Here is a 27,887-nt window from a genome sequence, read left to right on the forward strand (position 1 = left end):
AATATGTTAAGTTTTCTAAAACAGTATCAGACTTCCTTCCCAAGTGACCGTGTCATTTTGCATACTCAGCAGCGGCGAGGAAGGACATCTTATGCTCCATAACTTTGTCAGCATTCGATGTATTTCTGGATTCTGATCTTCTAATAGATTTGTGGTGCTATGCCATTTCTTCTTTGGCTTGTATTTTTCAAATATGCCAACGGTAGGGTCAGTATTGTGACAAAGTAGGTTAAGTTGCCACCTGCAGCACTGTTGCTTCATTTCCAACCTTGCTAATGTCCCTGAGAAGGTAGTGGAAGGTGGCTCAAATACTTGAGCCCCTGCAACTCAGGCAGGAGAACCGGATGAAATTCCTGGCTCAGGTCTGTCTCAGTCCTGCCTATTGCGGCCGTTTGGTGCGTGAGCCAGAGGGCAGATCTCTCTATGTGGCTTCCAAAGTTTTCCGAAAGTGTTTGTTTTGTGGTTTTGTTCTGTTTTGCCACTGACATCACAAGAAAAGCTGAGGGGACTAGTAGGTACAATGAGACCCTGAGCTACATATTGTGCGGGGAGAAGGGACAACCCTGGACTCAGAAACATACCGTCTGTAAACATCAAATGTCTTCTCTGCGATGGTTGTCTGTGGTTTCACTCTCAGCACTTTCTCCAAGATTCAGGGACGGGTGCGCCTAATAAATGCAAACTACTGTCAAATGACTCAGAAAAAACAAACAAAAACAAATAAGGATGTAATACTAAAGGGAAAGGTGGCAGGTGTTAGCAAAGCAACGGATCTAAATCTCCTTGAAAGTTTTTTCGTAAATTATTTTTTAAAAAGGTTAAAATAAATTGAAATACAAGTATTGTCTTTGACACCTCATTCATGTTGTCAATGCTCACGTATCCCCCCCCCCCCCACCCACCCATGCAATCTAAGGCGGACAGCAATGCATCTCAAAGAGTAGTCCCGGACCCCTAGCATCAGCCTTGCGCTGCTCCCCTGCGGAAACTGCGGACGGGCTCCGAAACTTGAGTTTCCAAGTCCTTTAAACGCTTGGCTTGCAGCCTGCAGCGTCCCTGAGACTAAACGGCACAGCCTAGAGTACGCGTGGCGCTGAGCGAGCACCAGAGGGCAGGGCGCCTTCACCTAGGACCCCCTACACGGCCGCAGCTGGGCCGGCATCCCCCGGCGGGGCGGGGAGGAGCGGCCGGACGGGGCGGGCCAGCGGCCCGCGGCCCGCCTCCTAAGCCTCGGCCCCTCCGCCGCGTCGCGCCGTCCACCTCCTTCCTCTGCTCCGTCCTTCCTTCCGCTCCGCCGGGTGCCATGGTGCCGGGGCCCCGGGCGGCCGCCGCCCTGCTGGCGGTGCTATGCGCGGGCTGCGCGCTGCGCCCTGGGCGCGCCCAGTACGAGCGCTACAGCTTCCGCAGCTTCCCGCGGGATGAACTGATGCCGCTCGAATCTGCCTACAGGCACGCGCTGGACCAGTACAGCAGCGAGCACTGGGCCGAGAGCGTGGGTTACTTGGAGATCAGCCTACGGCTGCACCGCCTGCTGCGGGACAGCGAGGCCTTCTGCCATCGTAACTGCAGCGTGGCGCCGCAGGGCGAAGCCTCCGCTGCTCTGCTGCGCTACCCGGAGCTGCGCCTTTTCGGGGACCTGCTGCGCCGCGCTCACTGCCTCAAACGCTGCAAGCAGGGCCTACCGGCCTTCCGCCAGTCGCAGCCCAGCCGCGAAGTGCTGGCCGACTTCCAGCGCCGCGAGCCCTACAAGTTTCTGCAGTTCGCCTACTTCAAGGCAAGTGCGGTCGGCCCCGCCCCACGCCGCGCCCGTTCCCGCCTCCCGACCTACACCCCTGCCCCCAGGTCCCGGCCACCTCCCCTTGCCCTTTCTGGACCCACCTCTTTGCCAGCCCTTCCGGAGGTCGCCTCCTCCTTCCATGCTATAAAAGGCAAGGGATGCGCACGTGGACAGCAGCGCAGCGTCTGGCACTCAGAGAGTCTTGGGGATGTTCCCTGTGATTTGAATTTTTCCTGACCCATCCATATTGCCCTGTCTCCAATGAGTGATGACTTTGCGGCCCTAAAGTGGCAGAGGACCCATGGAGCCGGGCGGGTCAGTTAGGAGAACAGGAAGTTGAGGCGAGGGAAGGGACCATGTGAGCCGGGATTGGTCGAAGGGGTGGCTCTCCTGGTGCACCCCCCACACTCTCTCTTTTAGCACTTAACACAGCTTCCTGGTCTTTGGAGATGCTTATTTTCTGCCTAATTTGTGACTAAAAATAGCCACAAATTGCAGTTCTCCCTGCCCTTAGAGGACCTACACAATTTAGGAATGAGCCGAGCTCCCTGGTACTGAGCGAAGCGGCGTCCCTGGAATTGTCTCAGAAGAGAAGCCCCTGAAAGCCTGCTTTCTGCTTTGTCCCGTTGGGGACACTTTTTTAAAAGAAATATGTTGCATTTGCTTTAATGTCTGCACGGAAAGACCCATGGCATACCTAAGACTCCCAAGATAGATTCTTTTAAGAAGATTTATTTCAAAGGCAGAATACCAGAGAGAGCCCATCTGGGGATTCATGCCCCCATCCCCCAACACCAGGAGCCAGGAATTTCATCTGGGGTTTCCCTGGTCTCCTGTGTGCGTTCAGGAGCCCAAGCACTTGAGCCAGCCTCCTCTACCTCCCAGTTGCCTGAGCAGGGAACCGAGACCAAGGCAGAGGTGCTGAGACATCAGCTGTGTTCCAATAGAGGCTGCTGGCGTTACAGGCCACAGCTAACTAAGGCGCCTCCCCACCCAGGTACAAGTTTTGCTGTGCTTTTTTTTTATGAGTTATTTTTTTTATTGGAAAGTCAGATACACAGAATTGGGGACACAGATCTTCCGTTGTCCACTGATTCACTCCCCAAGTGGCCGCAACGGATCTGAAGCCAGTAGCCTGGAGTATCCTCTGGGTCTCCCACGTCAGTGCAGGGTCCCAAGGCCTTGGGCTGTCCTCAACCCAGGCCAAAGGCAGGGAGCTGGAACGGAAGCAGGGCTGCCAGAATTAGAATCGACAGTCATATTAGATTCCAGTGTGTGCAAGGCGAGGACTTAAGCCACTAGGCTACCACACTGGGCCCTTGCTGTGCTTTTAAACTTTGTTTGACTCCTTTCGCCTGAAAAGTCTGTTTTTACACATTTCCAGCCAAAGCAGAGTCACTTGTGGATTGCATTGCTATGAGCAAGAAAGTCACACTGAACCACAAAAGGAGAAATGCTGGGCTATTTCTAAATTTAGTTACAGTTTCATATAAAATATCAGTTTTGTGAATGTTTGTCCTGGCAGTAAACAGAAAAGCTAATTTTAAAATAGAACCGGGGGATGAGATTTATAAAATTCCAAAACATTGAAAGTGACAGCTGGCTCCTTAAAAGCATTTTTTTTTAAAAGCTAAAAATGATTTGCCTGATACTTTTTTTTGGCAAAATAAACAGTCTGAATGAAATTTAAGTCACAAAGTCAAGGAGAAAACAATTTATTATTAGACCCGGAAGATCCTAAAGCTGTGATTTCTTGGGTACAGGAATCCATGACAACTTGAACAGATGGGGGAAGGGAGAGTGTGTTGTTTGATGTGACCAGTGGGGCCGTGGGGTGTGCGGTGACGGGTGTGGGGTGTGCGGTGACTGGTGGGGCCGTGGGGTGTGCGGTGACGGGTGTGGGGTGTGCGGTGACTGGTGGGGCCGTGGGGTGTGTAGTGACTGGTAGGGCCGTGTGGTCCGTGGTGACCAGTGTGGGGTGTGTGGTGACTGGTGGGGCTGTGGGGTGTGCGGTGACCGGTGTGGGGTGTGGGGTGTGCAGTGACTGGTGGGGCTGTGGGGTGTGTAGTGACTGGTGGGGCCGTGGGGTGTGCGGTGACCGGTGTGGTGTGTGCAGTGACCGGTGGGGCCATGGGGTGTGTGGTGACCGGTGTGGGGTGTGTGGTGACCGGTGGGGCCGTGGGGTGTGCAGTGGATCGGCCTCAGCAGGCGAGCTCGGGTTTCATAGCTCCTCTTCAAAACCCTTTAGAGGACTTGGGAGCAATCATTTGCTTAGAAGGCAGTAAAATATCACCTTAGTGTTTTCAGATCTCATCAAAAAGTTAAAATTTCTTTTTTAAAGACTTATTTATTTACTTGAAAGGCAGTCACAGTAAGAATGGTCTTCCATCTGCTGGTTCACTCCCCAAGTGGCCTCAATGGCCAAAGCTGCACTGATCCTAAGCCGGGAGCCTCTTTCGGGCTTAGGGCCATCTTCTGTGGCTTTCCCAGGCCACAAGCAGGGAGCTGGATGGGAAGTGGAGCAGCTGGGGCCTGAACAGGTCCTTACCTTATTCCTTGCTGGACCTGGACACTGGGGTCCCTGAAGCCTGTTTAGGGTTGGCGTTGTCTGACATGTAGCTGGGGTCTTCTCATGAGAGCTGGTGGCTCCCACGTGTGTGGTCCCTGGCAGGTAGATTCCCCTACCTACTCCAGCACCTGCTCCAGGTCTGTCCAAGGCTTGGTGGCCCTGGGGTGAATCCATGTTCTGGCAGAGAGAATCAGAATGGAAGGTGACAGCATCAATTTCTTCTTCGGGAAAAGGTTCCATTTTGTAGAACTCAGATCCTAAATGGGAGGCCGTGGAAAAACTTCTGGGGCTGGTATTATAATTTCATGAGTTAAACAGCTGCCTGCAATACCAGCGTTTCATGTAGGCAGCAGTTCGAGTTCTGGCTGTTTCACATGTTTTGTTTGTTTATTTGTTTTGTTTTTTTAAGATTTCTTTATTTTGATTGGGAAGGCAGGTTTACAGAGAGAAGGAGAGACAGAGAGAAAGATCTTTCATCTGCTGGTTCTCTCCCTAAGTGACCACAACAGCCAGAGATGAACTGATCTGAAGCCAGAAACTTCCTCTGGGGCTCCCACGCATGTGCAGGGTCCCAAGGCTTTGGGCCATCTTTGTGGCTGTCCTAGGCACAAATAGGGAACTGGATGCAAAGTAGAGCAACCAGGATATGAACCAGTACCCATATGGGATTCTGGCGCACGCAAGGTGAGGACTTTAGCCACTAGGCTACCTCGGTAGGCCCAGCTGACTGTTTCAATTCTGATTCACCTCCCTGCTGATGTGCCTGGGAAAGCAGCAGAAGATGGCCCAGGTGCTTGGACCCCTGCACCCATGTGGGAGATCTGGAAGAAGCCTTGCCCAACTTCTGCCGTGGTGGACATTTGGGGAGTGAATCAGCTGATAGAAGATGTTCTGTGTAACTCTGCCGAATGGGCAGAAGGCTCCCTGTGCGCTGGCATATCCAGCCCTGCTATAAACCACGCTGTTGTATTCCCAGAGTACCAGCTCTGACATCTGGAATCTCCCTTCAGTACCACTCACCATCATCTCAATATGCCTAGGCTCAAATTGTGGGACAGCAGTGCAGAGGGGTGCTGCCCACCCTATGAGTCTCAGATTTTTTATATTAAATGATTGATTTGAAAGACTTATTTAGAAAGAGAAACATCTGCTGGTTCCTTCCCTAAGTAACCACCATGCCAGAGCTGAGCCTGGCTGAAGCCGGAAGCTTCATCTCGGTCTTGTCATATGGGTGACAGGGGCCTGTGCACTCAGGCCATCATTGATGACCTTCCCGACCATTAGCAGGGAGCTGGGCTGGAAGTGGGGCAACCAGGATTTGAACTGACTCACTAATGTGGGATGTGGCCTTCAGATATCTTTTTCTCTTTCCAAGCCAGATTTCCTAGATTTCCGCCTCCGATGCCACTCTGAATCTCTGTATATGTCCTGCACCAGGCTGTGTGGTGATTACATCAGTCTGGGGGTCTCCCTAGGCCTGGTCATGGGAAGCATCCACATCCCTCTCTTCCTGACCAAGGAGCACCTGTTGCCAGCACAGCTGTCCCCCCTAAGGGCTTCTATCCTTTGAACGTTGCCAACTGGGTCGTGAACCCTGAATCTCCAAGGTTCCTGGGCCTGCTGCTGCTGCCCACCCAAGGGAAACTTCATAGTTTGGGGAAAAGATTCTCCACGCCCCCCTTCCTCCTTCTTCCAGGTTTGGCAGCATCTTCCTGCTGCTTCTTCCCTAATTTCCTTTTCCCCTCAAACCTGCCAGGCTCCTGCCAAGAGAACAGGGCTTTTTTCAGACTGCTACCGACCCTCTACCCAGGCAATTCTCACGGTATCCTTCCTAGTTCCATGAACTGGTCCAGGTGCTGGGAATGTAGATGTGGATCTTTTGACTCACGGCTTGGTCGTCTGATGGGTGGGGTACCCATGGATACGCAAGTCACGAGTTCTGGGCAGTGTGAAATGTGGGAGCACAGAATCCACGGAGTTTACTGAGACACGGAGAACTTACTAGAATGTACAGGCCATGAAGACAGGTTCTCTCCATCGCCATCCTGTTTTGCTTTGCTTGTCCCTACATGTTCAATTCCCAGAGTGCCTGCATATGGGAGAGAGAGCTGAGTGGTTGGATGAGTAAGGGAGAAGGTAGTGAGGTTGTCAGGAGTGGAAGTAAGCAGGCGTTTGACACAGGTTAGCCAGTGCTCGAGATGCCTGCCACCCATATTGGAGTTCCTGGGGTTTAGTCCTGGCTCCATCTCTTCCCCAGCTTCCTGCTAATGTCCATGTTGGGAGGCAGCAGGTGATGGCTCAACTGCTTGGTTCTTTGCCACCCACATGGGAGGACTAGATGGAGTTCCAGGCTTCTGACTGGCCGGGCCCCAGCCCAGCTGTGTGGGCATTTAGGGAGTGAGCCAGTGGGAAGATCTCTCTCTCTCTCTCTCTCTCTCTCTCTCTCTCTCAAATAAAAACAAATACAAAATAAAATTTAAAAATAGAAGTACAAGCAGAAAGCTCTGTGAGAGATTTGGGAAAGTTATGTATTTGTAAAGGTGCTACCATGAAGGATGTGTTGCAGTCATATGGAATAATTTGAGAAAACTTTCATAAGACACTTCTGACGATTTAGTTATCTACTTGAAAGATGGAAAGGGAGGAAGAGTTATTTTCCATCTGCTGGTTCACTCTCCACATGGCCCTAGTAGCCAACAGTGGGATAGGCTAAAGTGAGGCACTTCTTCCAGGTCTCCTCGTGGGTAGCGGAGGCCTGAGCACTTGGACCGTCTGCTGCTGCTGTCTCAAGTGCATTAGTAGGGAGCTGGATTGGAAGCAGAGCAATTGTGGAACACCAACCGGTGCTCAGATAATGGCTACTGGCACCACAAACCATAACCTAACATGCTGCACTACAGTGGCAGCTCTTATAGGACAGTTTTTTTTTTTTTTTGCCAGGGTGTATGCAGCATGTGGGAATAGTGTGTACCCCAGAACTAGTAATAGCAGGGTATAACTGGCCCCTAACCCAAAGGGACAGGGGGAAAAGCACTTTCTGGAATCTTGACCCAGGGAAGCTGCATGGAGAATGCCTGGAAAGGAGCCGTGGCTTTTATCTTAAGGGTTTCCTAGCAGCCCAGGGTGATGTGTGAGGAGGAAGCCAGGAGATGAAGGATCCCAGCCTTCCTTTCCATCTATCCCTCATCCCCGCATTGCACCTGCTTGTGAGTCTCTGAGATTGCTGGAGGGCAAAGGTGTCTGCTCAGGTCCACACAGGGCGGCAGCAGAGAGCAGGTGGGAAGAAGAGACACATGGAGGCCGCCTAGCTGGTCACCTCTGGCAGATGAATGCCCATGCAGAGTGGCTGGGCTGGATCTGGGTGGGCAGCCACTGACCCCATAGCTGAAAATACTGCGTAGGATCACAAAGATCCTTGAAACTGGAGCTGCCATTTTCATTTTTATTAAAAAAACACAATGCCCAAGGGCCAGCATGATGCCTCAATTGGCTAACCCTCCATCTCCAAGTGCCAGGATCCCCTATAGGTGCCTGTTCATATCTTGGTTGCTCCACTTCCTTTCCAACCCCCTACTTGTGGCCTGGGAAAACAGTACAACAGAAGCCTTGGGAACTTGCACTCACATGGGAGACTCCGAAGAGGCTCCTGACTCCTGACTTTGGATCAGCTATCGCAGTCATTTGGAGAGTGAACTAGCAGAAGGAAGATCTCTCTGTGTCTCCTTCTCTCTAAATCTTCATTTCCAATAAAACGAAATCTTTTAAACAAGCATACAAAAGCAGCACCCATTGAGTAGCTGTGGTCTGTCTTTTTTCTTAGGCAAATAATCTCCCAAAAGCCATCGCAGCAGCTCACACGTTTCTCCTGAAGCATCCGGATGATGAGATGATGAAGAGGAACATGGCCTATTATAAGAGCTTGCCTGGTGCCGAGGACCACATCAAAGACCTGGAAACTAAGTCGTATGAGGTGTGTTCCGTTTTGCATGTGTAGTGAGGCGTCGAAGAAGTGCATCTTCAGGAACAGCTGACTGTTGACCTCCAAGACCTTGGGGGATTTGCAGGGAAGCTTCATGAGTATTATGATAATAGAAACGATTGACTTTTTTTTTGCACAAATGATTGGCTTTGTTCACCACGTGAGAATGGGTTTTACTTTTTGCTGATGATGTGCCATTTATGGTGAGGTGGCTTGTTCTGAAGGAGTTGTCATTGGAGGACTTTTTTTTTTTATATTCCGGGATGATTTTAGAGCTGCCTTTCATTTAAATGCTGCATTTGAGAATTGATTCTTTGATCATTCAGTTGTAAGATGTATCTTGGGTATCATGCAGAAATGACTAGGCACACAGGACAAAGAAGTGTAAACAGCTGTTCTTTTCATTGTGTGTTTTAGATTTATTTTGTTTATCTGAAAGGTAGAGTTATGGGGGAGAGGAGGAGACAGAGAAACAGAGAGAGAGAAAGGAGAGAGAGAGAGAGAGAGAGAGAGATTTTTCCATCATTTGTTCATTTCCCAGATGGCTGTAACAGCCAGGCTGAAACCAGGAGCCAGGAGCTTCATCCAGGTCTCCCAGGTGCATGGCAGCCATCTTCTGCTGCTTTCCAAGGAGCATTAGCAGGGAGTTGGATTAGAAGTAAAGCAGCTACGACTTGAGCTAGGGTTCATACAGATGTTGGTGTCAGAGGCAGTAGCTTAATCCACTGTGCTTCTGTACTGTGTCCTGCCCACCCCCATCCATTCCTTTAAGAATTTTCATTTGTTTCAGAGGCAAAGTGATAGAGACAGAATAGCTGTGTGTGTATGTGAGGAGAAGAGGGTGAAGGGAGAGAGAAAGAGAGAGAGAGAGAGAGAGAGAGAGAGAGGAAGAAAGAAGAATAGAGAAGAGAGAGACAGAGGAAAAATAAGAGAATTCCAATCAGCAATGTGTTCTCCGAATACCTGCACTAACTAGGCAGGGCCAGGCTGAAGCCTGGAGACAGAAGTTCAAGCCACATCTCCCATATGGTTGGTAGAGTCCCAATTGTTGAGTTATCACCTGCAGTCTCGCAAGGTGCCTGGAAATGAGGTTGCGGAGTCAGGACTTGAACCCCAGACGCCCTGGCATCCCAAGTGCTGGATTAAACACTTGTCCTGAGTGTCTGTTTTTGCTCAAACTAGAAGATGTATGTTTTTACACACACACACACACACACGCACACACATACATCTAACGTAAGGTAGAGAATACAGAGGAGTGAGAGAGGCCAATTCAACAGCGTAGAGATTCCTTAGGCTTATGTGTCTTTGCAGAAGGATTCTGGTGAGAATGAAACGTGGCAGCCAAGAGAGGAAAAGGCTAATCTTTCAAGCCCTGGCTATGGCCCACGTACCGAGCCCAGGTGCTGGGAGGCTGGGGTGAGGACGGTGGAGGGCAGGGTGGAACATAGAGGATGATGCGTTGGGTGTGTGAAAAGCTGTATGTTGGGCCTGTTCAGGCCTGTTCACCTGCTTTCTCATTGGGAGGGGCTCCAGTGTGGCATGCAGAGGTCTCTTTTCTTGGAGGCCCCTTCATTTTGCACAGGAGACCTCTCCAGCCTTTCACAGGCCTGAATGCTGCCATCGGAGGGCTCATCTGGCCTTAGGGGCAGGGCTCTCCCAGCTTAGCCACTAGGCTACCATTGCCAGGTCCCTTAAATAATTTTTTGTTTTTAATTAAAAAGTTCCCAGACAAGTAGTGTTCCATGGCTGCCCCATTTTCCTTTCAACTCCCTGCTTGTGGCCTGGGAAAGCAGTAGAGGACGGCCCAGAGCATTGGGACCCTGTACCCACATAGGAGACCCAGAGAAGCTCCTGGCTTTGGATCAGCTCAGCTCCAGCCATTGTGGCCACTTGGGGAGTGAACCAGCAGATGGAAGATGTTCCTCTCTGTCTCTCCTTCTCTCTATAAATCTGACTTTGCAATAAAAATAAATCTTTTAAGAAAATTATTTATTTAATTGAGAGGGAGAGCATCTATCCACTTACTCATAACAGCACCCAGCCAGGACTGAAGCTAGAAGCTGGGAACTCAGTGGAGGTCTTAGTGGGGTGGCAGGAACTCAGCTCACGGAGCCATCACTGTTGCCTCCCAGGTCCGTGTTAGCAGGAAGCCACAGCCAAAGGCCAGAGCGATGTTTCCAGCGTTCCTGTGCTATGGGATGAGGGTATCCTAACTGGTGTCTTACCAGCATCTGCCCCTGCCTGGGCGCTCTCAGAAGAGCCTCAGTTGCTGTTTGAGGTCTAAAGTCTGATGGCCAAGTACAACAGGGTTGCCCTCCACTGCTGGGAAGGCATTCCAGATGGAGAACCCCAGGCTTATTTGCAGGCCCAGGCTGGTCTCTGCCACTTCACAGGCTTTGTATGTAATGAGGCCTCTGTTTGGAGACTCAGCTGTATCCTGCAGCTGGGCTATTTCTCCTGCGTGTGGTGAGTCAGCCAGGAGTGGCGGGGCCATGGAGTGTGTGTCACCTGGCCCCTGGCTGCCTTTCCTGGTGACTAATGCTGGCACGTGGCACTCCCATCTCTTGCATCATTATTGAGGGAGCAGGGCATCAAGTTCCTGTCCTGCAACTTAGGTCACTTCCCAAGTGTAGGATTCAGCTGTATTGAGGTGTAGGTTGTTTATTTATAATCTATTTGCCAGTTTTGTGTATGCAGGTCAATGAGTTATAACATGGAATTTTCTGTTTCCATCACTGCTAATTATTTCCCTCCTATCCTTTGGCACCGCGGCTGTTGCCCTGTTACTTTTTTTTTTAAATGCATACCTGCCACTTCACAGTTCAGTGAAACAAGTTAGAGAAATCTGGATATAAAGAGAGCCATGGATGGCTGGTGTGGTGGCTCAACAGATTAATCCTACACATGATGGATCCGGCATCTCATGTGGATGCTGATTCTGGTCCTGTTTGATACACTTTCAATCCAGCTCCCTGCTGCTTATGCCCTAGGAAAGCACTTGCATCTGTGTGGGACACCCAGAGGAAGCTCTTGACTCCTGGTTTCAAATTGGCTCAACTCCGGCCATTGCAGCCATTTGGGGAGTGAACCAGAAGGTGGAATATCTTGTTCTCTGTGTCCCTCCTTCTCTCTGTAAATATACCTTTCAAATAAAAATAAATTAAATAATTAAAAAAAGAAAGCCGTTAATTGAGTTCTTGTTTGAAGTCAATGTGGCTTCATTTTCTAAATTTTTATTTGAAAGAGGGACAGAAACAGACAGCTGGAGAGAGATGTTCCATCAGCTGTTTCACTCCCCATTTGCTGCTACAGCAGGAGCTGGGCCAGGCCAAGGGCAGGCAGCAGCCCTGAGATATAACCTGAGTCTCTCCCACATGGGCAACGGGCACAGACCCAAATCCTTAACCAGCATTTGTTGCATCCCAGGGTGCCCATCAGCAGGATGTTAAATTGTAAGTGGAGCTGGGACTTGAAACCACTGTAATAAAAGATGTGGGCATCCCAAGTGGTGTCTTTTTTTTAAAGATTTATTTTTATTATTTTTTCATTGGAAAGGCGGATATACAGAGAGGAGAGACAGAGAGGAAAATCTTCCGTCTGATGATTCACTCCCCAAGTGAGCGCAACGGGCCGATACTATGCCGATCCGAAGCCAGGAGCCTCTTCCGGGTCTCCCACGCGGGTGCAGGGTCCCAAGGCTTTGGGCCGTCCTCGACTGCTTTCCCAGGCCACAGGCAGGGAGCTGGAAGGGAAGCGGGGCTGCTGGGATTAGAACCGGCGCCTATATGGGATCCCGGGCGTGCAAGGCGAGGACCTTTAACCACTTGCGCCACCGCGCCGGGCCCCCAAGTGGTGTCTTTAAAAAACAAACAAAAAAACCAAACTGGAGTTATAAAGAGGAATGAGAGAGATCTTTAATCTACTGACTCACTCCCTAAATATCCTCGACAGCAAGATTGAAGTCAGGAACCTGAAAGTTGCTGTGGTCTCTGTGTGGGTGGTGGTGGCTCAAGCATTCACACCACCTTCTGCTTGGATCCCAGGCGCATGAGCAGGGAGCTGGATCAAAAGCAGAGAGGCCAGGACTCGGGATCGGTGCTCCCGATAGGGAATGCCGGCACCGCTTACTCACTGCATAAAATGCCTGCCCCTAAAATGAGGCTTCTTCAGCACTGGGGAGCACAGAGCTTTGTGGGGGTCTCACTTCCTTGCAAGAGGACCTGACGGTCGTCGCTCTTGGTGCGTGGGTGCCGGCGTCAGCAGCTTCTCCTTGCTTTCCAGAGCCTGTTCATCCGCGCCGTGCGGGCGTACAATGGCGAGAACTGGAGGACGTCCATCACGGACATGGAGCTGGCCCTGCCTGACTTCTTCAAAGCCTTCTATGAGTGCCTTGCGGCCTGCGAGGGCTCCAGGGAGATCATAGACTTCAAGGACTTCTACCTCTCCATAGCAGGTTGGTGGTGGGGGGGGGGCGTGTGTTGGCACACAAGAACACAGCTACCCTAGCTGATAGTGTCTGCCCGAAGTGCCACCTCTCTGTCTACATGTCTTCTCAGGTGCCTGGATTGAATATCCACCAGTGACCTGAAAGCGAAGCCTATGTAGATTAGCCTTGGACCTGGCAGGAGCTTTGGACAAAGGAGCTGAGAGAATGCTCCAGCCCTGGCCTGCGGACCATGCTGTACCATCATCCCCTGTGTAACAGCAGGGTCAGCCGTGCTCAGTCCCAGATACTCCGCAGGCTTTGGGGAAAATATTGGGCCTCTGGGCTGTGTGGACCCCAGAAAACTTCAATCATAGGATATTCTCTTTATTTAGTTAGGTTTTTTTTTAAAGATTTATAACATTTTTTGAAAGGCAGGCTTACAGAGAGAGGTTCACTCTCCACATGGTTGTAACAGCCAGAGTTGGGCTGCTCTATAGTCAGCTAGCTAGTGCTTCTTCTTGGTCTCCTGTGTGGGTACCGGGGCCCAGGCACTTGGGCCATCTTCCGTTGCTTTCCCAGGGACATTCGCAGGGAGCTAGATGGGAAGTGAAGCATCTGGGATTTGATCCAGGCATCCATGTGGAATGCGGGCTCCAGAAGAGGAGGGGGCTTCACCGACGTTGCTTCATTGCCGGCTGACCTAGGACATTCCTGGAATATGCACAGGTAGAAGGAGAGTAGTGGTGATGTTTTGAAATCTCCTGCTTAGGAAGATAATATGAGTACCTTATCTAAAAACACGGGGAAAAGGAAAGAAAAAGAAGGAAAACCAAAAACAGCACCCATAGGTAGCCCAGCTATCCCTTGGTTTCTATTCATGGGCAGTGTCACCCCAGGAAATTGGCAGTGGCCAAGGATTTCCTGAAAGTGTTTTGGGGACACCGATCCATCCCTAATGTTCTGGAAATAAGGGTCTTAATGCTCATTCCAGGTTCTTATCCCCAGCAGAGATAAAAGTAAAAGCCGGGGAGTATGTAGAGTATACACAAGTAAATGACATTTATTTGCTCGTTTGTTTGTTTGTTTGTTTGTTCATAAAGATGTGTGTATCTGCAAGGCAGACTTACAGAGGTAGAAAAACATTTCCATCTGCTAGTTCTTTCCAAAGGGGCCACAGCAGCTGGAGTTGGGCCAGACCAAACCAGGAGCCAGAAGCTTCTTTGGATCTCCCACGTGGATGCACGTGCCCAAGTAGTTGGGCTGTCTTTTACTGCTGCCTTCCCAGACGCATCGGCAGGGAGCTGGATTGGAAGTGGAGCTGCCAGGACTCAAACCAGCAGCCATATGGGACGCCAGGATGGCAGGCTGCAGCCTAACCTGCTACATCACAGCATTTATTTAAAAGAAGAGAACATCCATTTCTCTGTAAATATATGTGGGTTACCCCATGCAATGAGGGAGATATGGCATGGTAGGCCGGCTTCCTGCTAATACACCTGGGAAAGCAGCTGAAGATATCCCAAGTATTTGGGGCCCTTCAAATAAATGCAATAAATACATATCTTTTAAAAAGACACTTAGGGGCCCGGCGGTGTGGCCTAGCGGCTAAAGTCCTCGCCTTGCACGCGCCTTGATCCCATATGGGCGCTGGTTCTAATCCCGGCAGCTCCACTTCCCATCCAGCTCCCTGCTTGTGGCCTGGGAAAGCAGTTGAGGACGGCCCTAAGCTTTGGGACCCTGCACCCGTGTGGGATATCCAGAAGAAGTTCCTGGATCCTGGCTTCGGATCAGCATAGCATTGGCCGTTACGCTCACTTGGGGAGTGAATCATTGGATGGAAGATTTTCCCCTCTGTCTCTCCTTCGCTCTCTGTATATCTGACTTTCCAATAAATAAATAAGTAAATCTTAAAAAAAAAAAAAAGACACTTGGACATAATGTAGTGTCACATCCCTTTTGAAGTTCTGAATACGGGATTTGTTTTCCTTGAGTCACTTTTATTGTTGTTGTTGTTGTTCATGAATTTCTTTTTCTACAAATAATTTTATTCTGAATAACAACTTTTGTTATGGAACATTTCAAACATGTATAAAAAAAATTGGAGGGCAGAGGGATACTCCATGATACCCCCCCTCACCCTCCCACCCCCCACCATGGTGAAAGAAACTAAGTTATAATCATGGGGCTGGTGCCCTGGCATTCCATATGACTTGTTCCAGGGACAGCTTCATCTCCTTACTTATGGTCTGGGAAAGCAGCAGAAGATGACCCAGAACCTTGGGCTGCTATACCCACTCTTACACACAGATCTTCCATCCATTGGTTCTCTCCCCAAATGCCTACAACAGCCAGGACTGGGGCCAGGTCAAAGCCAGTAGCTGGAGCTGCATCCAGATCTCCCACGTGGCTGACAGGGACCCACATATGTTCTGTGAGAAGTGAGTTAAATCTCAACTCTGTGGTCCAAGCTGTGAGTCACCTCTCTGCCCAGGGCATCCACACGCTATACACCACTGCGTGTTGGTCACTTAATAGCATTGTTTGTATTCAAACATCCATTATTTTACTTCATAATGGCCCCAAAGCTAAGCATGTATGATGTTGGCAGTTCAGATATGCCAAAGAGAAGCTGTGAAATATTTCTTCCAAGTGAAAAGTTGAAAGCTCTTTTCCTTTTTTTTTTTTTTAAGATTTATTTTTTGTAGGAAAGTCAGATTTACAGAGAGAAGGAGAGACAGAAAGATCTTTCATCTGCTGGTTCACTTCCCAGATGGCCACAACGGCCAGAGCTGAGTCTATCCAAAGCCAGGAGCCAGGAGCTTCTTCCAGATCTCCCACGTGGGTACAGGGTCCCAAGACTGGGCCATCCTCCACTGCTCTCCCAGGCCACATGCAAGGAGCTGGAAGGTGAGCAGCCAGGACCCGAACTAATGTCCATATGGAATCTTAGAGCATGCAAAGCAAGGGCTTTAATCACTAGGCGACTTCCCCAGGCCCCATAGTACTCTCATTTAAAAAAAAATGTTTTATGGGACTGCACTGTGCTGTAGTCAATAAAGCTGCTACCTACAATGCCAGCATCTCATAGGGGCACTAGTTTGAGTCATAGCTGCTTGACTAATGATCCAGTATCCTGCTAATGTATTGGAAGCAGTGGAAGATGACTCGAAGCCTTGGGCCTCTGCACCTACATGGGAGACATGGAAGACACTCCTTGCTCCTGGCTTCAGCCTGGCCCAGCCCTGGCCATTGTGATCATTTAGAGAGAGAACCAGTGGATGGGAAATCTCTCTCTTTCTCTTCCTCTCTGTAATTCTGCCTTTCAAATAAATAAAACAGACTTTGAAATTTTTTCTTATATACATTCCGTTCATTTATTTGACAGAGAGCAGAGAGAAAGACACAGAGAGATTGGGAATCTGAGAGCAGATGCTGGCTCACTTCTCAATGCCTGAGTAGTTGGATGCAGGCCAGGCCAAAGCCGAGAGTTAGGGATTCAAGCTGGTGTGTCTCTTTGATGGGTGGTAGGAACACAAACATTTGAGTTACCTGCCCCTGCCTGCCAGGGCTGCACGTGGGCTGGGAGTTGGAATGGACCCAGACACTTGGACAATTCACCTTAGTCTCTTTTGTGTATGTACTGTCATTTATTAACCATCATCCTGGTGCTTGGCATTTATGTCACCCTCCAGTTTATGTACTGTTCAACAGGGTTTGTATATGTCTGCGCCTAAAGACAAATTCCCAGAAGTACAGGGGCTGGGTCAGAGGATGTGTGTGTTTAGGTACGTTTTGCCCAATTGTTCTCCGAAACATTTGTTTTTGGTTTGCTTCCACCAGTGACAACATGCGTTTCACCATTCTCTAACTGGGTGCTGTCAAAGTTTGCCAGTTTGACAATGTAAATAATTTTAGGGATGATTATAGTTCTTAATTACAGAAGAAGGAAAGCATCTCATGACAGTGTTGTGTGTTTTTCTTATGGATTTATTTTAATTTTTAAAGATTTGTTTATTTATTTGAAAGGCAGAGTTACAGAGAAAGAGAGAGAGAGAGAGAGAGAGAGAGAGAGAGAGAGAGAAAGAAAACTCTTGCATCTACTGGGTTCACTCCCCAGATGTCTGCAACCAGCAGGGCTGGTCTGAAGCCAGGAGCCTGAAGCTTCTTTGGGTTCCCCCTCGTGGGGGAAGTGGACCAATGGCTTGGACAATTTTCTGCTGCTTTCCCAGACACATTAGCAGGGAGCTGGATTGGAAGTGGTGCAGCTGGGACTTGAACTGGCACCCATAGTTATGTCAGCATTGCAGATGGTGGTTTTCCTCACTGTGCCACAATGCTGGCGCCCTTTCTTACTCATTTGAACGTACTTTGTTAAATATTTCAGTCCATTGTCCTACATGTTATGGGTGTTTTTCTTTCACCTTTATCATTTAGGCAGGAGGTGGAAGTTGTGTATTAAGGAAGCAATGGATGCATTGTTTTGAAAACGTGTGTGTGTGTATTTCAGATCATTATATAGAAGTTCTGGAATGTAAGATACAGTGTGAAGAGAACCTCACCCCGGTGATTGGAGGCTACCCAGTGGAGAAGTTTGTGGCCACCATGTATCATTATTTGCAGTTTGCTTATTATAAGTGTAAGTAATCCTCTGTGAGCCTGGAGATCATGGGGGTTAATCCTTATAAGACTTGGCTTTTCTCACCACTGGCTGTTGAGTTCAAGGTCGTGCAAACAGCCTCATGCATGAAAAGGCAACATGGCCTGGGGATTCTGGGCCAGACTTCCTGCTGCCCAGGCAGTCCCACCAATACTATTGGGTACTGCTTTGTGCCTCAGTTTCCCCACATGTGTCCAGTGATGGGATTATCCCCAGCATCGAGAGGCTTCATGAGCTGAGCTCGGAGACATGAAGAGTATAGGGTTCCAGCACAGGGCCAAGTATGGCTGCGTCAATGCTTGTTTCCTTCTCCCTTTCCATGGCCTTGCCTCCTCTATTGCACCTGCCTCTTCCAGCCCTCCTTTGCCTGTATAACTGACAGTGCACAGGGCCCCTGGCAGGAGCCGTAGGTGGGTGGGTCTTTCAGGAGGGCTGCTAGGCACAGGTGCAGCAGGCGCCATTCCACTCCCATGAAGTGCCAGGGCCCCAGATGGCAGGTGACCCGGCCAGCATAGATGGGCTGGGTCACTGTTCACACCCAGGGGTGGCCTGCCCATATCAGAGATACCTTGGGCAAAGTGAGAGGTGACCTTGGCTCTGTCACCCTGTCACCCTCCTTTCCCCACTGTGATACTTCTATTCCTTGCTGGGTCCCCTTTTCCTGTAGCTGCCACCTACCTTATTCCTTTTTTTTTTTTTTTAAGATTTATTATTTTTATTGGAAAGGCAGATTTTCAGAGGAGACATAGAGTAAAAGATCTTCCATCTGCTGGTTCATTCCTCAAATGGCCACAGTGGTTGGAGCTGAGCTGATTCAAAGCCAGGATCTGGGAGATTCTTTTCAGGTCTCCCACATGGGTGCAGGGTTCCAAGGCTTTGGGCCACCCTCCGCTGCTTTCCCAGGCCACAGGCAGGGAGCTGGATGGAAAGTGGAGCAGCTGGGTCATGAACCAGTGCCTATCAGGGATGCCACCACTTGCAAACAATGGATTAGCCATTAGAGCCATCACATCAGCCCCAGCCATCTGCTGTAGGCTAAAGACATGGAATATATACATGTGTTTGTACATGTATGTGTGTACATATACATATATACATATAAATATGCATGCATGTTAAATACTTAAATATATATATATATATATATAGACTTATATATATTTTATATATATAAGCCATAAGATCTTCCAGTCCTCTGAGCTTGGAATTGGGAATTGTTGCCAGCATATCTGGACCCTGGCGATTCCCTGGTCCTTTGAGACTCTCATGCACTATGACTCTCAGGAACTGTGGCCCGAGTGGGGCCCCAACCTCCAGCCTTGCCTGTGCTACCTGGGGTGACAGGTGCACAGGATGAGCCAAAGTGCCTTCTCAAAGTCTCCTCTCTTCTGAACTCTCTACCTTGTCTGCAGCCGTGCAGTTCTTCAGGGCTGGTGTTCCATGTGCTGAAGCTCATTTGCCATCATGTGACTGACTAGAAGGTTTTCTGGTCTTAAAAGGTGTCACGATGGGAGACAACCACTGGGTGACAGTTTATTCATGCCCCAGCTCCTGGTTACACTAGCCAACCAGAGTTTGGCTAACGTAGTGTTGGAAGTTTGAATGTAAGGTACCAGAACAAATAAATATTCAGGGTATTGCGTCTTATCGCCTCTCCTCTTAGCTGTTTCCTTCCTACCTCTGAGACAAACCAAGGCCTGTGGAAACCCTGAGCTGAAGGCACTCTGCCAAGAAAGGAGGCTGGCATGGGCACCCTCCAACCACCCCCCACTGCCCAGGTGGCAGGACCAAGTGACACTTCAAGTTTTTGCCAACTTGAAGCGGTGCCCTGGTCTTAGGGTTGACCAGTTGGCTGTAGGAGGGTCCACCTGTAGAAGATTGTGATCCTGTTTGATAAGCCTCACATCCATTTTCTCTCTTTGGCCCAGAGCTGGTTTCCTCTGGGACCAGCCTTGGTTCCCAGAACTGGAGGTGATACGCAAGTGTTTCTGAAAGGCCACTGCCTAGCCAGGAGCTTCCATGTCTCAAAACTGACCTTGGCACTGTCACTGAGGCTGTTGTCAGTGACTTGCCCATGGGGACCGATTCTGGTACAGGCTTTCCAAAGGCAGGACTGTTGGGGACAGGCCTGTTGGTGACCCCTTGTGGTGGGATGCTGAGGGAAGCAGGCCTGGGAGGGTCTCACAGGGCCTGCCTTTGCTGATTGCCTGCCCCCTTGGTTCCCATCCCCCCAGTGAATGACCTGAAGAATGCTGCCCCGTGTGCAGTCAGCTACCTGCTCTTTGACAAGCACGACAGTGTCATGCAACAAAACCTAGTGTATTACCAGTACCACAGGGACAAGTGGGGCCTCTCGGACGAGCACTTCCAGCCCAGACAGGTGAGTGAACACGGCCATGCCTGACCTTTCCCACCCTCATACTCAACTTCCAGAGAGCACTTCATGTCTGGAGGGAAAGGATTGGCCTGGGCCTTTGGCACAGCCAAGAAAGCTGCATCCCAGTCCCAGCTTCCGTGTCTGTTCCAGCTTTCTGCTAATATGTACCTTGTGAGGCAAAGCAGGCAGGTGATGGTTCAAGTCCTGGGTCCCTGCCTTTAAGTACTGGGTTCCAGGCTCCATACATAAGGATGAAGATTAGCCAGTTGAGCCATTGTATTGGGCCCCATCCATCAGCTCTTAAGCCTATTCAGTTTCTCTCTCTCTCTTTTTTAAATATTGATGTATTTATATGAAATGCAGGGTGATTACACACAGAGAAAAAGAATGTTCTATCCATTAATTCACTGCCCCAAAAGCTTCACTGCTCAAGTTGGACTGGATTGAAGCCAGGAACCTGGAGCTCCCCTGGGGTCTCCTGCATGGCTGCCAAGAGCTCAAGCACTTGGGTCTCCAATGCATGTATGGGGTCCCAAGGCTTTGGGCCGTCCTTGACCGTTTTCCCAGGCCACAAGCAGGGACCTGGCTAGAAAGTGAAGCAGCTGGGACACAAATTGGCACCTGTATGGGATCCTGGTGCATGCAAGATGAGAACTTTAACCACTAGGCTACCGTACTGAGCCCCTACTTTTTAGTTTTTTTTAACACCTCCGTGGTAGACTTGCATGTTGCACTATTGAACCCCTTGGTTAACAAGCTCCTTGGTTTACATGTAATGTTGGGGAACTCTACTAAAAACATGATTTTCAGAAGAACTTTTTTTAAAAGATTGATTTATTTGAAAGAGTTACAGAGAAAGATGGAGAGAAATCTTCCATCTTTGGTTCACTCTCCAAATGGCCATATCAGTCAGAGCTGAGCTGAGCCAAAGCCAGGAGCCAGGAGCTTCTTACAGGTTTCCTATGTAGGTGCAGAGGCCCAAGCACTTGGGCCAACTTTCTGATATCCTGGTGTGTTAACAGGGAGCTGGATCAGAGATAGGGCAGACAAGAGTAACTGGCGCCCACATGGGGGGCTGGCACCTCAGGAAGGAGCTTTATGTGCTATACCACGGCACCAGCTCCTCAAAAGAGCTCTTCTGATTGGTGCAAATCAGCTTTTTGTTCCTTTTAACTGACCCACCGAGAGGAGCCATTTAGGGAAGAAAGGAGATTCACAATTCCAGACATGGTGACCCAGAGTCAGGTATCTCATGCAATGGCAGGTGGTGGGTTTCATATAGAGGAAGGTTCCAGTGATGAGCCTGCAGGAAGAGAAAGAGTAGCTAGGCTCAAGTCAGCTTCCGGGGCATGCCCAGGGACTAGCCCCGGCTCCTAGACACCATGATTAAATCAAATCTCCACCCTTCATCTACGAACCACTCACATCAGACTCTAGGGACATGACCTGTAAGGGGACACCCACACTATTATGTAAACCATAACATGGTCATAGCTCTCTTGGCTTGTGTTTTCTTTGGAATGTGTGCATGCTATTCTGGGTTTGTCATAACACAGGGCTATTTGGTAAAGGTCATGGAACATAGAATTCAAAGGTGTTTATTTTTTGTACAAAATCATTTGAAATCCACACACAGCTTTTTCCAAATATAAAATTTGCACTTTTCAAAATGATTTATTTATGTTGTTTGAACGTCAGAATGGCAGAGAGAGAGTGTGTGTAAGAGAGAGAGAGAAGTCTTCCATCTGCTGCTTCATTTCCCTAGTAGCTGTAATGGCCAGACCTGATCTGATCTGAAGCTAGAAGCCCTGAAGCTTTTTTCTGAGTCTCTCACATGGCTGCAGATGTTCAAGAACTTGTGCCACCTTCCACTGCTTTCCCTGGCCATTAGTGTGGAGCTGGATCAGATGTGGATCAGCCAGGACTTGAACTGGTACCCATATGTGATTCCGGCGCCATAGAGGATTAGCTTGCTATGTCACTGTGCTTGCTGGTCCTCCATTTTTGAACTTCTGAAGACTCCTGGTATATCTTCCATCACCATCTTATCTCCATTGATGGCGCAAATTCTCTTGCTCACGCTCTCATTCACTTAGGATTAGCCATCATTTGTTTTTTTTTTTTTTTCTTAAACTGAGACAACATTCACTGATTGTAGAACTGAATTTTTTAAGGCTACAATTCAGCGGTAGTTAGTATAGTCATAGGGTTGTGCGACCATTACTATTGTTTAAACATTTTCATCACCCCAGAAGGAAATCCAGTACTCCCACAGCTCCTGTCCCACCCCATCCCACACCCACCCGTGATGCTGTGCTCTGCTTGTGCCTGAACAGGAAGCGGTTCAGTTCTTCAACGTGACGACACTACAGAAGGAGCTGTATGGCTTTGCCAAGGAGCACATCATGGACGATGATGAGGTATGTCTGCCCGCACAGCACGTGTCTGGCTTAAATCGGGGCGGGCCGAGTCATCCCTGATGTGAGAACCAGGAGGGAACCTCGAGAACAACATTGGCTGAAGGTTTCCTGATGAGAGTCACAATGGCAGCCTGGAGGAAGATAGCTTCTAGGACACTGCCCGAAGAGGCCTCATTTCCCAGTGGCAGAAACGTGCACAGAGTAGCGCTGCCAGCCTCCACAGCTGGCACCAACCCACCTGTTGATTGACTGATTGATTTGCAAGTCGTAGTTGCACACAGAGGGATTTTTTTTTCATTTGTCCATTCACTCCCCCCAATGACTTGCAGTGGCAAAGGCTCGGCCAGTCAGAAGCCAAGAACCTGGAAATCCACTTGGGTCTCCCACATGGCTGGGAGACCCAAAGGAAGCTCTTGAGTTCCTGGTTTCAGATTGGGTCAGCCCTGGCCGGTGCGGCTGCGTGGGGAATGGATCAGCGTACGGAAGATCTTCCTCACTGTCTCTCCTCCTCTCTGTACATCTGATGGGGGAGGAGGAATGGGTGGAGGAAGAGAGGAAGAGAGAGCTATCTTCTGTCCTCTGGTTTGATGGGCCCAACTGGTAGGATTGGACCAAGCTAAAGCCAGGATCCTGGAGAACTCCATCAGGGTCTCCCATGTGGGTGGCATGGACCCAAGTACTTGAGCCATCAGGTGTTGCCTTCCAGGCACTAACAGGATGCCAGGCAGGACTTGATCTCAGGCAGTCTAAAATGGGATGCAGGTTTACCAATCAACTTGCTATGCCATACCTGTTCACCAACTATCTTTATTTTTTTAAAGAAATTTTAAAAGAAACGTATTATGTATTGAAAGACAGAGTGACAGACAGTGGGAGACACACACACACACACAGAAAGAAAGAAGGATCTTCTTTCCACTGTTTCCACCCCAGTTGGCTGCAACAGCCAGGTCTGGGTGAAGCCAGGAACCAGAAAGTCCTTGTTGGTCTCTCACTTGGGTGGCAGGGCCCTCTTCTACTGCCTTCCCAGGTGCATTAGCAGCTGGGGATTGATGCTGATGCTATTGCAAACAGGCTTAACCTGCTTTTGCATGCCAGCTCTCCAGAAGGGCACCGTGGCAAGGGTTGGTCCAGGCCAAAATGAGGAACCAGGCACTTTCTTCTGGGTCTTCCACGTGGGTGCAGGAGCCCAAGGACTGGGCCATTCTCCACTGCTTTCCCATTTGCACCAGCAGGAAGCTGGATTAGAAGTAGAGCAGATGGGAATTGAACTGTCACCCATTTGGGATGCTGGGGCGTCAGTCTATGGCTTAGATTGCTATACCAGAATGCCAGCTCCATTTCTACTTTGTTTTAATTGCTTACGTGCTTGCTGTAAACATGTTCTCCTTCTCTGGGATTGACATTTCTAATCACTCTCTCTCAGTGTGTTCCTTCATGATAAGGTACAACTGGTTGTAGAATCATTTGATGCCATGCCATGGAAGAGCCGTCACTGGGAGTGGTTGAAGGATGTGTTGTGCACGGAAAGGGGGAGGTTGCCGGGCTGCTGCAGGGAGCAGTGGAGGAATGGACAGCAATGGACATAGCTTGCTGTTCTCCCAGGAGGCCATCCTGTCATTCACTCCAGCAGCACCTCAATCCTTGGTCCTCTAACACATTTATTTGGCACCTTCTGTATCCTGGACTCCAGGCAAGAAAAATCATCCCGGGCCCTGGTCTTGTCATTGGTGTAGGGAGGAAGCTGATAAAACACATTCACCTGGAGCATTGTTGCTGAAAGAAGAGGAGGGGGTTGGGGAGAGGACCCCAGAGGCGGGTGCCCTAGCAGCTTCTCACGGAAGTTGGCGGAACTGTCTGTTTCATGCAAGCTACCTGCTATGGGGAACGGGGGTGAGGGGGTGTCATAGAACACATGCCACCAAGCCCACCTGCCACGGAAGCCAGGTCCCCTCCTGGGGGGCTCCAGACCAGCAGACACAACGCTGCCTTTCATCCCAGGCCAGCATCTGGCAGGGGCTCCCTGTTTTCACTCCCCAGCTCTGTGGAAGTCAGGTGGCCCACCTGATGGAGGTGTCTGTTTTCTCTTCCAGGGAGAAGTCGTGGAGTACGTGGATGACCTCTTGGCACTGGAGGAGACCAGCTGAGTCCCCAGCGGCAGGCAGGACACACAGATTCTTCATCCTCTCTTCCCAGTAGCCCGGGTGGTCGATACCTCAGAGCCTTCCCTTTACAAGGTGAAAGGGAAGACCCATCACTCTTACCATGTGGAACCGGGAGAGCCCGTGTTTGCACCTGTCTTCCCATCTCCCCATCTTCAAACCTGTCTTCCTTTTTTGTCATCTTCCTGTCTTCCCACCTGTCTTCCCCACTTTGGCTGGAGGGACAGTCCTACCCTGTCTCTTCCCTACCAAGAAAATCAGTATTATAATTTCTTAAATAAGAAAAAGAAACCCAAAAAATGGTAATTGTGCCAACCTATTTTGGCCTCTCTGCTCTTCCAATTTTAGTCATAAGTATATAAGTACCCCCGTTTTATTATAAAAGAAAAAAAGCTAAGTTTATTATGGTGCAAAAGAAATTTTTAAATCCCTTCATAGTTTTTTTTAATAATATGTATTTTCTATGTTTCTGAAAGTTTTTGTACCAAAAGAAAAAAATTGGAGCATCCGAATAGTCTCATACTTTTAATTGCTTTTTCCCATACACTTGTTGAAATCCTCTCCTGTACAGGAGTTTGAATGGTGGTCAAAGCTATGGAGGAAGATAAGGCAGGGAAGGGGTGAGCAGTCCTGGAGATGAGGCTGCCGAGACCACAGAGGAATAGCAGGTGTCAGGAGAGACGAACCAGGCATGCCACGCCCTGGAGGGAGCCCTGGTTCTACCTGGCCAAGGGGCAGTTAGGATAAGCCAACATGGGGGAGCGAATGGGAGGAGGGAAAGAGGGAGGTGATGCAAGAGAGAGAGGCCAGTGTGGGCCAGCTGGATGAGCGAGCAGAGATGTGCCTTCGCAGCTGACCTTGTCCAGGGGTCATGCCACCTGCCATTGTGTGCAGAAGCCGAGAGTCAGCAAGGGTGGAAGTGGGAGACAGCCTTCTAGAAGCTGTTGTGAGGCCCCAGCCTTGGATGTGAACTGTGGCAGAGAGTAGGGCAGAGCTGTCCACGCTTGATTTACTGTTGAAGCAGAGCGCCTGAGGGATTTGCTGACAGGTGACATGTACTGCCAGGGGAGTTGAGGAAGACCTCGGGGTTTTTGGCCTGCAAGGTGGAATGCGTGGGGAAGGAAGGAAGGAATTTGGTGCAAGTGCAGCTGTCTGCCGTTGGGGTGGATGTCACCAGTTGTTAAGTAAATTGGGGCGAGCTGAGTAGGGCTAGGTCCCCAGTAGGGCCTGACACACAGGGGTTTGAGTTCAGGGTGGGAGATACCTGTTGGGGTGCTCTCAGGAGAAAGCTCTGGTAAGCCTCTGCCAGTTCCTGGGGGAGTGCCTTTGAAGGCAAGTGGCCCATTGAAGGCTCTTCTGCAATAAAGATGCTACAGGCCATGGAGGAGCAGGTGCATGGTGTTAGGAGAGCACGAGGGCCCTGGCCCTGAAGTGCAGGGTGGTAGGCGCACCTGATCCCACTGCCGAGTTCTCAGCTTGCCAGTGGCCTGGAGCTGGGAGGCAGGCTGGGGCCGCTGGCCTGTGCTGAGAAGTCCCAGAAGGAGCTGAGGCCAACCCTGCTTTTCCTGGGCAGAGAGAAGTCAGCCCAAGAGACAGAGCTGGAGCTGTCCCAGAGGCTGGAGAAGACCTGGAGGATGTGGTGTGGCATTCTGGAAGCCGAGCACGCTTACTTGCTTCACCCCATTTCCCTCTACAAAAGCCACGTGTCTGGATGGGGCCTGCTAGGGATGGAGACACAGCTAGGAGACACAACTCTCTCCCATGGTGGCTTGGAAAAGAATGAACAAGGGGCAGAGTTGGGGGTGGGCATCTTTGTGTCATGGGGATCGCTTTAATTCAACACTTTGCAGGTGTCCTGTGATTCCCAGACACATTAGCCTTCTGTTCCTCTTCTCTCCTGCTCTCCCCTCTTTCCCTACACTGGTTTCTCCGGAGAGACGCGCCCCAGGTCAATGGCCTGCCTCATCTGGGTTTCATTGCCGTTGTCCCCAGAGGGCTGCTTGGCTGAGAAGTCAGTATTGTTATGGATGAGGTACCCTGTGTCCCTGTATCCAGGCAGCCTTCCAGCCAGGACATCCTCTGGCCCCAACAGATATGTCAGTTTTTCCATGGTATCCTGCTGTTGGAAATAACCTTTGTCCATGAAACGCTGGCTACTTTTTTTTTTCTTTTCTTTTCTTAAATATTTATTTATTTATTGGAAAGGCAGATTTTCCAGAGAGAAAGAGAGGCAGGGAGATCTTCCATCCACTGGTTCACTCCCCAGATGGCCACAGTGGCCTGAACGGAACTCATCCTAAGCCAGGAGCTGCTTCTTTGTCTCCTGCACAGATGCTGGGATTCAATGCCTTCCCAGGCCATTAGCAGGGCAATGGATCAGAAGTGGAGCAGCCAGGACATACACTGGCCCAGCTATGTCCCACAGGAAGAGACCCTGGGATGCTACAGCCAGGCTTGGCAGCACTTATCAAAAGCTGTCTGGGGAGCTCAGTCACTGCATTTTGATTCCAAAGGAAACCAAAGCAGCTTTCAAACAGAGAGGGTTGGGTTATCCCTGAAAACCCACCGCACAAACCTCCACGCGAGCCCACGCCCAGCCCAACCTTGCCCTGAGCGTGTTTCTCGGAAGAGCCGAGCAATTTCCTGGATTCTTACCCTGGAGCTTCAGCGTCAGTCTGGCCTGTCTTGCAACAGCCAGTGCATTTGTCAGCTTCGTGGGAGTTTCCGGACCCACTCTAATAAGTCGTCTCTCTGTCCGTGGAGCCAGCAGTAGCCACACTGCTTGTTTTCCTCAAACAGGTGCCAGAGAGGCTGCCCACCGTGACGGGGCATCCGTCCAGTCACTCCACTGCCACGAAGGCAACCCAAGCTCAGGGCATCCACTGTGCCTTGCGGCTATTGCTCTGCTTCACACAGGCACAGCGCAGGAATGAGTGGATTCTTGCAGCCCAGGCCGACATTTGGAACGTACACACATCCTCCTGAGTTTGGGGGCTGCCACAAACCTGCCCTGTGCTCTCAGCTCCCCCCGCCACCACATACCATAGGGAACATGGACCACAAAGGCTGCGTTGAGGGAGGAAATATGCTTTTAGGAGTTCTGATTAGGGGAGAGTTTGAGCACAGAAATCATAGTGAACCCAGCTCTGTGGCAAACAGAAAATGATTTGTTAGATTGTCAACAGCAAGTGTTATGACTGCTGGGGGAGTCGACAGGGGCCTGCTTCTGCCAGCCTTTATGGAAATAAGGTTGAGTTTTAAATGTGAACTGTAAACCAAAGCTACTTCAGTTTTATCCTTTTTTAAAGAAGATTCAATACTGGAACTGTGGAGGGAAGGTGGATGGGAGCCAGGGAAAACATTCTCGGTTCATAGTGTTTGAACATGGACTTGCAACACCGTTGGTAGCGAGGCCCTGAGAAAAAGCCACAACGAATCCTTCATCGCAGCTGTCTGAGCTCTTGATCGTCTGCCATCCCGCAAACAGCAGATTCTTTTTTTTCTGGTGGTTCCAGGC

The 27,887-nt window shown here is 49.8% G+C and overlaps 1 protein-coding gene across 4 annotated transcripts; it reads left to right on the forward strand.

Moving 5' to 3' along the window:
- Positions 1 to 1,268: 1,268 nt before the first annotated feature.
- Positions 1,269 to 24,779, forward strand: LOC121145370 (cartilage associated protein). 4 transcript variants are annotated; one of them, XM_040964170.1, is made up of 7 exons: positions 1,269 to 1,774; positions 8,167 to 8,316; positions 12,610 to 12,781; positions 17,262 to 17,390; positions 19,646 to 19,791; positions 22,125 to 22,208; positions 24,302 to 24,779. In XM_040964170.1, exons 1-7 carry the CDS (start codon positions 1,304 to 1,306, stop codon positions 24,353 to 24,355), a joined length of 1,206 nt encoding a protein of 401 aa, XP_040820104.1. In that variant the 5' UTR covers positions 1,269 to 1,303; the 3' UTR covers positions 24,356 to 24,779. The 4 variants fall into 4 exon arrangements, with proteins under 4 accessions (XP_040820104.1, XP_040820108.1, XP_040820115.1 ...); XM_040964174.1 differs by lacking the exon at positions 22,125 to 22,208 and having other exon boundaries at positions 1,275 to 1,774; XM_040964181.1 differs by lacking the exon at positions 17,262 to 17,390 and having other exon boundaries at positions 1,275 to 1,774.
- The last annotated feature ends 3,108 nt before the right edge of the window (positions 24,780 to 27,887 follow it).

The sequence above is a fragment of the Ochotona curzoniae genome, unplaced genomic scaffold (assembly GCF_017591425.1).
Source record: "Ochotona curzoniae isolate NIBS_2020 unplaced genomic scaffold, NIBS_Ocur_1.0 contig_1302, whole genome shotgun sequence".
NCBI lineage: Eukaryota > Metazoa > Chordata > Mammalia > Lagomorpha > Ochotonidae > Ochotona > Ochotona curzoniae.